Source organism: Poecilia reticulata, chromosome 14, assembly GCF_904066995.2.
Source record: "Poecilia reticulata chromosome 14, P_reticulata-male-v2, whole genome shotgun sequence".
Lineage (NCBI taxonomy): Eukaryota > Metazoa > Chordata > Actinopteri > Cyprinodontiformes > Poeciliidae > Poecilia > Poecilia reticulata.
Genome location: NC_088843.1, coordinates 2,303,331 through 2,317,786, shown reverse-complemented (window position 1 = coordinate 2,317,786; position 14,456 = coordinate 2,303,331). Strand labels below are relative to the sequence as shown.

The 14,456-nt window shown below is 39.3% G+C and overlaps 1 protein-coding gene across 1 annotated transcript in view; it reads right to left on the bottom strand.

Moving 5' to 3' along the window:
* Nucleotides 1-14,456, bottom strand: part of stk10 (serine/threonine kinase 10) — a 39,927-nt gene that overhangs the window by 15,731 nt on the left and 9,740 nt on the right. The window contains exons 2-5 of the mRNA XM_081615303.1: nucleotides 9,817-9,981; nucleotides 3,117-3,165; nucleotides 2,444-2,593; nucleotides 503-575 (exon numbers count right to left, since the gene is read on the bottom strand). Of these exons, the coding sequence (XP_081471429.1) occupies nucleotides 503-575; nucleotides 2,444-2,593; nucleotides 3,117-3,165; nucleotides 9,817-9,981 (437 nt within the window). The remainder of the gene's footprint in view (nucleotides 1-502; nucleotides 576-2,443; nucleotides 2,594-3,116; nucleotides 3,166-9,816; nucleotides 9,982-14,456) is intronic.

The following is a 14,456-nucleotide window of genomic DNA, read 5'->3' as shown; positions in this document are numbered from 1 at the left end:
GTAAATCTATGGAGATTTACTATCATTTTTTTCTGTTTTGCCGTTGCTGGTTGCCAGATGAACCCTGAATTTTATGAGCTGGTTGTTTAAAATGTGGATGGAGAGAAGCTACAAGAACATCAACACACATCTGGACCATAAACACAAATGTCTTAGTCACTTTGATGAAATTAAAAGATTAAATCATCAGCTACATTTCAGAGGAATTTTTTTTGAGGTGTTATAATTTTAGTGCCAGTAATTCTTTTCAAATATTTGTTTTCTCTTTTTTTTAAGAAATGGTGAAATTTATGCTATTATACTTCCAGGAATAAAGAATTTCTCTTGAACATCTTTCTTTCAGATTTGTGGAACTTTGTTAGAAGAGGCTGTTTTAAAGAAATAAGTTGTAACACATTTGCAAAGCATTTAACATAATGTATGAAACAAGAGCACACAAGCTTCTCAAATGATATTTGATATTCAGAGTTTTCCTGCCCTGTCAAGATGCCGACTGTCTTACCAGTATGGCGTCCCAATGAAAGAATCTCTCCTCTGTAACGTTTTTGTATTTTTTGCAGAGACGCCAAAATCCGCTGCAAAAAGAGAAGAATGAAGGAACAAGTGAGCATAGCTACAGAGAAATAGTAAATCTAAAGCTGTCATGAAATCCTTGGAGGAGAGGGAAAAGCCAAATGATTGAATTTATAGTCTGTTTTCCATACAAAGCCACCCCAATTCCCTGAAAAACCCTAAGATTACAGGGCTACTATGTTCTCTGATTATTGCTGCTTTTCTTCCATTTTTTTGAGTTTGTTCACAAGAATGTGGCACAGTCAGAACAGAAATGTTTGGCAGAGGCCTTTAGAGTCTGCACAACAGGGTTTCTCCTTTAATTACTTACATGTTCTATTATTGGGACTGAAAAAGCTCACTGCATTTTACACAGTGCAGTTTAAAGAGCCATGTCCCTTCCTGCCAAACTAATATTCTGAAGTGCTGCTTTTTCACTCCGTTTCGTAGATCAACAATACTACTGGATGTGTTCCTTTTGTTTTTAAAATAGAGAAAATATATATTTTCATTCATATCACAGGGATTGATTGATGTAAACATGATTCCGACATACAATCCTTCATAATCTATCAAATAAAATCTCAATCAAATCCAACAAAGGTGGTGGTTGTTACAAAACATGAATAGTTTCAACAGGTATAAGTATTTTTGCAAGTGACTATAGATGCAAATCAATTACTGATGAAGACTTTTACCAAAGCCATTTAAAACCTTGAGATCTGCTGCAGAAGTTTAATGTTGTGCTTCACTGGAACATTTTGATGCACTCAGCCGACCTCAGAGACTCTTAATTGCTGGCTTGTTTGAATTAACATGTAGTTAGATAAGTATGGAGACTGTAAATGAGTCCATGTCATGACATAATGAGCCTGCAGAGGCAACTCCCAGTGATTAACTCCAACTGTGGCTGCGCTGGGGAGGAATGTTGGGCACCGAGTCCGGCTCAGTGAGACCAGCACGACTGACAAAATGATTCACTGGTAAGATTTTAAAAAATCTAAACAAAACCAATACTAAAGCTGGTTCCACAAGGAAATGACTTGCATTAGCAGCCCTCACAGCTCCATGTCTTCACTCAGCCCTGCAAAAATAAATCCTGGATTTTAAAACAGCAAATATTTTTGTTGTGAAGTTGGATGCAAATGCTGACCTCCTGAACTCGTACAGCTTTTTGATGCAGCATTTTGTTCTTTTCTGGAAAACCATGTTTTAATCCAAAACACACTGGCCTTTGGGTTGGGTCAACAACCTCTGCTGCGCGATGTGGAGAATGTGAAGAACTCTTCAAAGAGTCAATATAGGAAAAAATGCAACATTCTCAGAATGCAGTTTTCCCACACAATGCTCACTTATGATTGGCTGGCAGTGCTGCAGTAGCGGTGCAGGGACTGCAGCGTAGCATGTGTGTGTGTGTGTGTGCGTGTGTATGCGTGTCTGCGTGGGTGTGTGTGTGTGTGTGTGTGGAGGGCGGGAATCTGAAGATAATAGTCCTTGTGTAGCAAGAATTTGGGGTTTCTGTAGGAATTCCTGTCACACTTGTGTAACTTTGCAAGTGTTCAGCATAAAATACAGCAAAAATAGAATCTTTTTCTAAATAAACTATTAATATAAAAATAAACTTTTGACATCTTTGCCATGTTACAAAACAAACTTCAATGTATTTCATTAGGATTTTATCTGATGGTATAACAACATAATATGAACAAAGAAGCAGCCGAGAGGCCCAGATAACTCTGAAGGAGCTGCAGGGATCCACAGCTCAGGTGGGAGAATCACAACAGGATGGCACTCCACAAATCTGAGCTTTATTTATGTTATGTGCCGTTTGCCAGAAGCCATGCAGGACAAGACAAATGTTTAGACAAATGAGGTGCGATCCAACTCTTACCCAGTTTGATATCCCCTTCCAGGGTGAGGAGGACATTGCCAGCCTTCAGGTCTCTGTGGATGATCTTCATATGGTGGAGGTAGTTTAGAGCCTCTAACATCTGCCGACAGACCACCCTGATCTGTGGCTCAGTTAGTCCACGATCCAACTCTGACAAACAGCAAAGGAGGAGAAGAGATGCACAGCTTCACTATAGAGCAAAGACCAGAAGTAAAAATAAAAGGAAGCAGCTTTTAGACCTGCAGGGAGACCTTCATAGTGTGTATGTAGCCTGCGAAGTATCATGATTGAACCAAGTCTTGAGGACTGAGCTACTGTGTGACTACCATGGGAGAAAACATCACAAGGTAAACCTGTGATTTCAGATCAGATGGCGTTGCTGGATAAGTAATGCCAGATTAGAAAAAAAAATAAAGACGTCACACATAAAGACGTGGAGGCCCACAGACTTTATTCTGCTTTGTCTGTGTTTGGTTAGCCTCACAGAGCTGCACACTGGGGGGTTTCCCACACTCAAGGACCCCCAATAAGTTCGACTGTGTTGAGCTATGCAGAGCCAGAGATTAATTTAAACATTATTATTACAAGGATAAACATGAAGAGTAGCTACAATAAAACATTTCTACTGAGATCAGCACAGGTGAGAAAGCCATAAAAAGAACAGAGGGTTTACCTAGCATGTTAGCATCCACAGCACCTCCAGCGCAGAATTCAATCATGATCTGTGAGAGAAGAGATGAAGTTTGAATAGATGCACGCAAACAGATTTCATACCGCAAAACTAATAGGACAGAGGAAATCCAGACACCCCTGAGGTGACCCATCTATGGGATCATCCCAGGAAAATTGTTTACAGTTTGAGAATATGTCAGGACACTCAAACAGGGAATTAAAGTTGAATACAAAAACATAGACATGAATTAGTTCAGGCCTGTTTGTCTGACCTCCTCCAGCGCTACATGCGGCTTTTGCTTCGGCGTAGTTTGAATTGGTTTTTTACGACTGATGTGTAATGGTGGTATGCTTCACTGCTTTAATGCAACTTTCCTTATTGTTTCATTTCAATTCTTTAATCACTACATTGATTTCATTTGTTTTATTTTTGTCATTTTATGCTAAGCTTAGCAGCAGTTTTTTTTTTTCAAATGTACTTTAGAAATGTTATCATTTAGGGGCAAAATCTAAATTATGAAACACTTTGGATTAATTTTACAGCTGTGTTGTTGCATTTAGAGTGAAGTATGTGATGAAGGTTTTTATAAGAAGCTCATGTTTTAACCAAATAGCAACAAGCAAACAAACTAATATTGTTTTTGCAAAGTATGTCTATCATATATGTACCTGTCGGTGTGTAAGTATAGAATATAACTGATACTTTGATTTCCAGTGTCCAGAGATCAAGCCTAGGTAAATATGAAACATACCTGTGATGTGATCTCATCCTCATATAATTACAGTGTCCCTACCTGCTATGGCAACACTGTCAAAGCATCAGTGTGGCACAAGGAGTGGCGTTTCAGCCAAGCCTAATAAAAGCAACAAAAAGTACGCAGAGATACACCAAAACCAGATACTGGACCCAGAAACTTCGCTGTTCACCCTGGTCACGTCCAAAAACAAATTTACAGGTAGTCAAACACAGCAACTGGTAGAAATGCTTTTATGTGACAAACTACACTAAGATACATGTGTTTTAAAAGAAAGCTCCTCTGTATTACAAAAAGGTTAAATACTAAATGTTTTTTGTAAATACATAATAATAATGTATAAATGTATGTGAAGGTTCCAGTCTAATGGGTCTTTGGATTCCCATCATTTCATCTTGAACCACCTTCAGTGGAACTTCAGAGAAAGTTTTGACATTATTAATTCACAAGGTGAATTATATGAACTGTAATGAGTTGAATGATGGTGAACTAGGAAAGATGAACTTTTCCTGGATTCCAGTTACCTCTAAAGTTTTAGACATGTTTATTCTCTCAACCTCAAATTTTGAAGTGTTAACTTGTAAATGAAATGAAATTAATATTTACATTGTGTCATTAAGATGCTGTACCAATGGATCTATCCTTTAAACCTTTTGTGTTTGTGAGGAAGTGAAAGCATGCGACACAATCAAAGTTATAAAAAGCATGAGAACAACTGTGGTAGAAAAGATTTAAATTCTTAGCTTGCCATACCACCCAAGCTTTAAATCTTCTGTTCCTTCAATGCAAGTAGCAGGAACAAACATTGCTACATATAATTTTTGTTTTGGTCGTCCCCACCCAGAGGAATTCAGGGTGACGTGCTGCTCTCTGGACAAGAATGTGCCCCGACTGGTCAAGCTGCTTCCAAAGCATACCCACTGTGGGTGGAACAGCAACTAAATCTTTCTCTGAGATACAAAGGAAAACCTAAAGTTGAGCAATCGGGGGACTGTATGAAAAATGTTAACTGTATGAATCAGGATTAAATATTAATATGCAGGATTCATTTTTTAGTTGATGATAATCTGCGACTTGCAACAAGTCATTAGATTTACACTAAAAGTTAGTAGAATTTCCGCTAAAGCCATTTCCTCTTTAGTTTTTATCGTTTATGTTTTAAGGCATGTCTGCAGGCTTACAGACATTTAGAGCAGTAAAATAGAAAGAGCAGACTTTGCTGACTCTGTATTGTCCACAATTTCACCACTTAGCAGCTGCACAGTGATTTCCCACCTAATTTTCTCTGAGGTGAAAGGAACATAAAAGGCCATTCAGCGACAAAGACCTTCTTTAAAACTTGCAATCAAGAATAAAAAAAAGATGACAACACAGCACAGAGTAAGTCCAGAAACCCACAGTAACAAAGTAATCCTTTGCTGCAGCGCTGAAACTGTTCAGTGAACCGTGTCTTCTCAAGAGGTCTGGAGCTAAATGTTTCTAAAAGTGCATAAACTGGAGCCACCAATTTGTTCTGAGACCTTCTAAGATAAAACAAATAAAAAATAAAGTGCCAAATTGCAATGCAGACACTCAGTAACTCCGTTTCTTCTTTACATGGCAGCTAACTAAACCAACTTTAAGGATTTAATATTTTCCTTATATGCATATTTCTAATTTGGGAATTTCTTAAAATAACTTGCCATTTTTGAGTAGAAGGGTAAACATGCATCCTGCTGAAAACCTACTTCTACTCACTTTTTTTGCTCAAACTCAAATGTCTAACATTTTTGGAACTTAAAAACAAGCTGATTATTTAGTGCATTAAACAAGTCAGTAGGGAATTATTATGGAGATATTTGAGTAACAGACAACCCATCTAAGTCAGACTGGTGATGTTGTTCCTGACAGAAGACAGAATGTGTTTTTATAGAATTCAAACTGAGCTACTAACATTGCATCTAAACGGCAAAGTGACGAGATTCACATGAGAGGTTATGGTTGGGCAGGGAAGGAAGAGCAGAACGGGGGGATCAGCATCCAGCCTGGCTGCAGCCTACATGCAACCTGTGATTCTTATTCATCAGTCCATGTTCTTCTACCTTTGGAGACTGGGTCATGAAGATAGCAGGTCCAGGAGGGAAACCTAGACATCCCTCTCCCCAACGACATTCTCCAGCTCATTTTACCACCCCAGGCTTTTCCAGGCAGGTTCTGGTTGTGCCTTAGTGTTGCCTCCTGGATGGAAACGCACCCAGAAAACCTCCACGCAAAGATGCCAGGAAGCATCCTGATCAAATGCCAAACCAACTCAGTAATGACTCATTTCAAAACAAAGAAGCTGTTTAGACCTCCTCACCAAATATCTGAAACTGAGCCTAGTCTTCCTGCAGAGGGAGCCGACTTCAGCCTTTTGTGTCCTTGATTCTGAGATACGAATCTTCCTGCTTAGATCCATATCTCATAACCTCAGGTTGGGGTCAGAACACAGACAGAGTGATAAACCAAGGAGGTTTTCTGTTTGACTAGGTTTTTCTTCATCATGCCAGACCAGAGCAGCATCACATGAGGGCAAGCAGGGCCCCAGTCCCTCCATCTAAACATTACTAATACACAAAGTTAATTAACTCCTTCACTCAGGGCAGAGACTGACCTTTGACCTACAGGGTGCAAATCACAATTTCAATCTTGAGAATTGGCATTTGGTACAACAGCTCTTTCTGTAGTAACAGATTATATGGAAGCAATTTTTAACAAGACCGTAAGGAAGTATTGACAACTTTTGCATTGTAAAAGTATCTATTAAAACATTTCTGAAAAGGCTTGAAACCAACAGGGTTAGGCTGTGAGGCTGGACTTCATCTTACAGCAGATGAGAATAGTCTGCGGTAAAAGTGACCACAAGATAAACTAAACTGTTTCCATCCTAGAGTTTGTTAAAACATCAACGGAGGGACAGATCTTTAGAGTTTCAAAATTAAAGCAAAACTCTGGAGACAATTTAAACAATGAGGACTGATGGAGGCTTAATAAAACTTTTATTTGGTTTTGATTGTCTTCAGACTGCATCTTTGTAATTTTGACCTTTTTACACAGCATGTGGTTTACGCTGAACAATCTCACTCAGGCAGCAAAAGGCTGAATTTGTTTTGGTGTCATCAGTGAGTTAACTGATGAGATCTTGTTTGTGGTTCTGCCGTTGTTCTCTTCTCTGCCCTGCTCTTCACCTCCATCCTCCTCTCTCTCTCTCTGTTCGTTCTTCTGCTGATGTCAGCACCATGTTAAAGGCCTTCTTTTTCTCACACTGTTGGGGAACGCCACTTCGCTTGCTTCAAGATCAGATTGTTTCCTGAGGTAGAACAAACTGCTTTTTCTCCTCCTCCTTTCTCTCGACCTTCTCATACGAGGTGGAAAGCAGAACGGGTGGGTCCAGATTAAAGTCCAGCAGTGTACCCTGCCCAGCACACCCAGCTGCAGTTACTAAGGCCTCAACTCAAAATGAACATTTTCACAGATTATAATAAGTTGTCAGACTTTTACTAAATTAGCAATGCTATGTCGTGTTTTGTCTGAAAACAACTTAGAAACAAGTGAAGCAAAAGCTGTAACTCTAATGCAGACACACCAACCCACAGGAAGTGTGTGGTTTAAATGCAACAAAAAGGGGATGTTTGTATATCCGACAGCAGTATAAACTGTCTGATGGGGAGGGTTTACGTTCAATACTCTGGAATTTCAGCTATGACCAAAACTTAGTGCAGCTGTATGTAGAGGTACGGCTCAGGTCGTGTCTAACATCCGGGTCAGCATTGAAACACGTCTCATTTGTGTGGTTTTGAAAGTTGACCTAAAAGTTTTTGATTGTTTTCTTCAGTATTCAGAAATTATTCCAGCGTATGTTTGTAACAACTTTGTCATTACTGTGAATCTGCTGTGAAACAGAAATGTTTTATCTCGCAAAGTTCCTTTAAAAATACTGTCATTTATTGTGCAGTAAACGTGCCTCCAAAAGGAAACTACTGTAAATTCCACCACTTCTGTTCTAGTTATAAACTACAATAAATTATGAAAATCAGGTCATCCAGACACAGAACATATTTACATGTGGGAATTTTGATCTTAAAATGTAATGATGGTTCATCTGCTGACAGCTCCAACGACCGACATCAGGATGGATGCAGGTCTGTATGACCCATATTCAGATGTTCTGCATCAGAATGTGCAGAACATCTGAATTAAAAACACAGCAGCAGCCATAATAATAATTATGCAACAGTGCAAATAATTATAAGGGTTGCAAAATAGGGCGCTGTGTGAGCTGAAAAGGTTTTTGTGTTCTGCGTTGCTGCAGATGTAAGGTTGGGTTGAAATGAGCCTCCATGGCGTCTCAGGCACTGAGATATAGCAACTGCAGGGCAGAATCCACCATGCAGCTTTATTAAAGGAGATAATCTGAAAGTTTAATATCAATTATGTGGACACAAAGACCTGGGTTCTCTGTCATCCACATGGGAACGCATCTCAACATTTATTTTACTTAAAACTTCAAATGATAATATCACTGAATATAGAATCACACACAACCCATTTTGTGTTGCATCTATGAAAACTCATCAGTGAGTATCACACCATTACTGCGTTTAGTGAAATGTTTAATGCTTTAAGAAAAATTTTTTTTTGTTTATTTAGTTCCTCCAAAAAAGGAAATTCTGCTCATTGCTATCTTTAGACTTGACCCTGTAATGCAGTTCCTCAGATAATGCAAGGTTGTGTCCCAACATGAGGTCACCATTGTTTGCTTTGGCCAGCGGGAGGATTACAAGAACGGTTTCATCTGGACTCAACGAGACTGTGGAGATGAGGGAAGACTGAAGAGCAGAAAACACTCGAGTGAAATTGATCTTTCTTGCAGTAACGTCATGGTGAGGGTGGAGTCATCTCGGAAACATTACGTTACCCTGGGGACGGACTGCAACTCCAAATCAGAATTTGAACTGTTCTTATTGTGTTTAGACAGAAATGGACTTAAGGTGAGGTGGAGCAGCAGAAAAAAAACAAAGCTTCCTTTGAGATCATGATTATATGTGAAAGATCAACAACTCAAAAGTTAGAAGTATGGTGCAGCAACTATTCAGCACCTGTAATCTGACTCCCCTAGTTACAATCCAGCGCAACCAGTTGACTTCAGAAATTGCCTAATAAGTCAACAAAGTCTACCTATGTTTAATCTCAGCATGAATTTGGCTGTCCTGTGAAGGCCTCAGAGATTTGTTAGAGAACACTGAAACCTTCAGGACCAGCAGACAGAACTCTAACGTATGGGTATGTTAACAAGAAGCAGCCAAGGCCTTGAAAATCTCCTGAAGCAGTTTTCAATCAATCATCTGAAAATGAAAAACTATGGTATTTCTGCAAACCTAACAAGTGATGGCTGCCCACCAAAATTTAAAAGTCAGTTGGATACAGGATTTATCAGAGAAGAGGTCTAGGGTTACTCTGGAGGAGCTGCAGAGATCCACATGTAAAGTGGGAGAATATTTTGACAGGACAACTATTACACATCTACTCTAAAAATATGGTTATTATGAAAGAAAGTTATTAAATTACACTAAAGGCAAAAGAACACACAGTACTCTAACTCCACCAGTAGGTCACACGCTTTTCAGATTTACTTATGTAAAAAAAAAGAAAGACGAGTGATAGGAATAGTTTTGCAATCAGCAGCATAGAGGGCTTTTTCAAGAATTATTTAAAGCATCCGACATTTTTTCAAATAGTTTTTGCATACAAGAGAAAATGAGTAAGAAAAGTTCTCGTGATCAACTTCATGAATAATCCTCCTGTTTTCCAGAGCACTGCTATAGAGGCACGTCTCACGATTGGGCCGTTTGCAAACAATGGATCCCATTTGCTTCATAATCATACACAGAGGAGGACAATTATAAAACAGATGAAACATCAACATACCCAGAGTTTGTTGTCATAGTAAAACGCATCGAGCAGCTTGACGATGTAGCGGTGGTCACATTTAGCCAGGATGTCAATCTCCACCATGTAGTCCTCCAGCTCCTCCTCACATTTTGTCTCAATCACTTTGGCTGCAGCCAGAACTCCAGTCTCCTTGTTACAGGCCTGCAAAAAACAGACAAAACATTCATTTCAATGAGCACAAGTCACTTCAGACCTTTTAAGCAGAATTATTCCACTTCAGTCAATTCACTTACAGCTACAGTTCTTATTGTTTAAAATCAACTATAAGTTTTCTTCCACTTAATCATGTGAGATCAAGAATTTCAGATGTCTGCAATTGAGTCACTTTTCTTTCATTTCCACAGAAAACATCAAATTATGGAGGCTTCGGGGTGTGGCTGTGACTAAAAGTGAACATATGTTTATGTTCCAAATTAAAGGAATGAAATATCAAAAATCAAATGAATAGTATCATTATCAATATTTCAACATATCAAAAAGAAAAAGAAAAACAAACAGAACTATGATCTTTTTACAGAATAACAAACTCATTGACCTGCTCCTGATTCCTCTGGCATCCAAAGGAAAGAATAAATCGAGTTTCACCAAACGGCAATTAAAATGCGGATTATCATCTAAAGACACAGAACACTTCTCCAGGAAACACAGAGACAGGAACCATAAAAAGAAAGAAATGATAAAAAAAGCATACCAGTAGTTCTTGGTAAACATAAGCAGATAAATCAGTGACTCAGACATACAGAATGAACCGAGATGAGCATCATGTGAAGGACAGTATGTTGTGAATGCAGGCTGATGGGATGTTATGGACAGACGGCCTATTGTGATTCTGCAGTTGGAACTCCATGTTTAGAGCTGCAGCTTTGTTGTTGGCATCTACCACCATCACAAAGCCAAAGAAGAAATATGTGGAACAGAAAAATAGGAATGGGATCATTTTCAGCACCAGCAGGTAACAGAAAGTCTAAACTAAGTAAAATGAAGGAGATTTGTTTTTCCTTCTGGGCTTCCAACTTCTCGTTTAACACAATGGATTTGGAATGTCAGTCATTTACAAATCTCTGGGTTACGCTAAGGATCTATATTCTCTATTAATTGGAGATAATTTGTACATAAGCTGGTCAGCTCTTCAGTAACATATTTGTTTAAAACTGGAGCTGCTCTCTTACAAAATGACATCACTTCTGCTCATAATTTAAATAACAATGACCACTTGTCCCAAAAAGGCTAGAAGAAGATATTTAAAACACAATTCTCACCCGGTTTTCAAAAGCAAAATCTGAATTAACTGAAATGTTAAAGCTTTGATGAACTCCAAACAAAAATTTACAAATAACTTCCCATCAATGGAGCTTTATAAAAAAATATGTTCATTATTCTTTTCACTGCCAAAAAAATAATTCAACTATTTGTCAGCATGTTTATTGGTGTTGACAGAAACTGTAAGAATTTAATAATGCAGGTTTCTGGGTCTACATGTCCAGCCACAGACATGGAGGAATTCCACAGACTAAACAGTCTGGTGTGGCTTAAAGCCTCCATGCTTCGCAGGGTCTGTGGGAAAACATCTGAACAAACAGACTCTCAGCGACACACACTCTTCATGTTATGCCATGACTTTGAGTGCATACAAGTTGTGCACAAAAGTGTAGTAAGCCAGTGTTCCAGAGAAGCCATTCAGCACCTCCTCATCAGAGAGAAACCCGCAGAGTGAGTCAACAGGATGGCAGTCCAACCATCAAACCGTCAGTCAGTTGGTCAGGCCTCAACAGCAGACAAAGAGATGGTGACACTTTCACTGCACTGCTAATACTGCAGCTCTGCGTCTATGCAGTGAGCCTAAGCAAACTGCAGGGGTATATCAGCAGGACCAGACAGTGCTGATGTCCATCCGGTTAAAAGAAGGTCCAGAGCTCAGCTGCTGCCAGGCTCAGTGGACAGTTTCAGAACTAACAAACCAAAGATCCTTTAACTTATGGAAGTTTACAACTTTTTATTCCCAAATCAGAGAAGACTGTTGCTCAACTCCTTGACACATGTTCAAAAGAACCTCAGCACACATGTTAACATCTCAGTGGTAACAAGCCTGAGGAATGTGCCTCTGGCCTTCTGGTGACTGAAGGGCAGTCGGAGCGAAGAGGTTGGGAAGCAGATTCACGACCTCTTGTGTTTAGGTAGCTCCGGGGAATGTGTGACGTCAAACGGGCCACTCGAGAATAAAATATAAAGATGCATGTTTGTATGTGAACCTTAGCAAGTGGCAACACTCAGAGAGAGGAAGGAACGCTTAAACACCTCAGTGCATCTCAAAAGGCGCCTCCTGACTTTCTGACGTCAACACACAAGTGACTTGATGCTGGTTCATTAAGGGCAGAGCAGTAAAAAGGACATGCACTGTAGAATCCGAACTGCTGAAGAAGGATGGAGGCAAGTTATTTAAGATGAACAGCCCTGAGGGAGCAGAGCTCCAGCTGACTGTATGCTGTAGCTGCTTGCAGGCATCCCAGGAGAAAACAACAGTCCCGTTTCAAAGCCACAGACTCTTCACTCCTACAACAACAATCTCTGGCTTTGTTTGAAACCAGTTTCCATGGTTTCTCTTTCTCATCTAACTGACTTACTGTAAGTTGATTTTTGCAAACTGCCATAAGAAAAGATTTGTCTGGGTATCAGATCATTTGTGGCCTTTCTAAATTTCTTTACTTGCTAAACCGAGTCGATCAACAATTCTAGTTGTTTGTTTAAAGTTACTCTAAAAACCACCAAATGTTTTAGAGATTCAGACGTCTGGACTGCAGGCAGACCAGTTTAACACCAATGGTCTTGCAACAGAGAGCTGCTGTTTTAATATGTGCAGAATGCAGTTTGTTTCGCAGAAGGACGTGAAATGCTCCTTTAAAAACTCCACATGCCAATCATTCAGGATCTTATCTGCCAGTTGAGTTCGTCTTTTGGTTGAGAAATGAGATTCTAGATGCTGGCTGTGGGCCAAAAATCAGTTTCCTCTTCTCTTCTGCAGTGAAACATCAATAAATCAGGAACAATAAGGCCATTTAATCCTTAAGTCAATTCTACAGAAAGTGGATCTCATCTCTTTCTTTCTTAAAGGTTAAATATTATTTTGAAAGCGATTAACCATGATCATAGACAATTGCATACAGAAGTGTTTCTTAAACATGCATCCTTTTAGGCATCATCTTGTGTTAAATTGTGCTGGATCATGTCAATATACAACATAGAAAATTTAAATCAGTTTTTGCTCCAAGTTATATTACTCAAAGACAAAGAAAAGGATCATTCGGATTTCTGATCAGCCGTTTATTGCATCAAGGACTGAAGCCTTCTGCGTCCTAAATTAAAAGGTTAGTCATCCGTTTTCTGATCATCTCCATGTCTGTTTCTATACTTTTGGGAAAGAACTCCTTTTAAAATTCTAACCTCTTATTTTATGCCTTTGCAGCACATCAGCCCACAGCAAAGTTTTGTTCAATGTTGTTATGATTTAAATGCAATCGTCTCTTTTCACTACCTGCCCACTGAAATGAAAAGGGTTGGCTGTAAAAGCAGGTGATGCTGGTCCATGTGTCAGCAGACAAATGTACTGCATTTAATGACCAGCTCAGACTCATACAAAAGGCCTCCACCATCACACTCCATGTCTGCCATCTGTTTACACTCTTTGTCAGGCATGATCCTTTTAAATGAATCAAGCTGAGAAACAACACTGAGCCTGTCAGCAGAGTCATTGATAAAAACTGAGGAGGTGTTGAAAGCAGATGGATGGATGAGCCTCCAGCTGAGGCATCAAACATCCCTGACCCAAAATGTACAAAAGTAACATAGTTGAACCACCAGCTTCTCATATAAACCTTCTAATGTCCATATAAACGTCTAAAGAGACAAATCAAACCCCAACACGGCCAAACGCCAACAAAGAGAAAACACAAAGTTCAGGCCCTTCTAGGTTGTACAAGCATACCTCATGCTGATGTGTATTTTCAGTCTGTTTGCTGAGTTATGCTTTGAACAAAACACACAGCTTCCTTCAGGGCGAATAACGTGAGCAAGTTAGACCTTTGCCCCATTATAAACCTGTTAACGGCCCCTCCTCTGGAGGCTCTCACCACATGTTTGAAAGGAGGAATGCAGCTTAGTGCCTTCATCACCTCTGACACCAGGCATCCATAGAGGTAAAGCCTTTGCTTTCAAAAGAGTAACAATGTTAAATGACTGACCTGGATATAGACAACCTGTTTATTTAAAGAGGTAGCTACTTGTCTCAGTCTGTTACAACTGTGTCAAATGCCATATTTGTACAAGAATACAAAGTCCAGGATGAGATTTTTCTGTATCTCTCCAGCTTTGTAATGAAGGTGATCAGTTAATGTTCGTAGTAATGCTTCAGTGTCCCTTCAGCAACTTCAGCACTCTAGATTAAAGAGATAATAAAATAAAATAAACATTTTAATTTTCAGCTTTCTCCAGGTTGGACAATCACCTGCTGACAGTTTTCAGAAACTCCTGCCCGTTTTAACCCCTTATGACTTCTGCAAAGAAGAAACCACAATACTTTACAATAAGTGTGCAAAAAGTTAAATTTTGGCTGTAAGCATCAT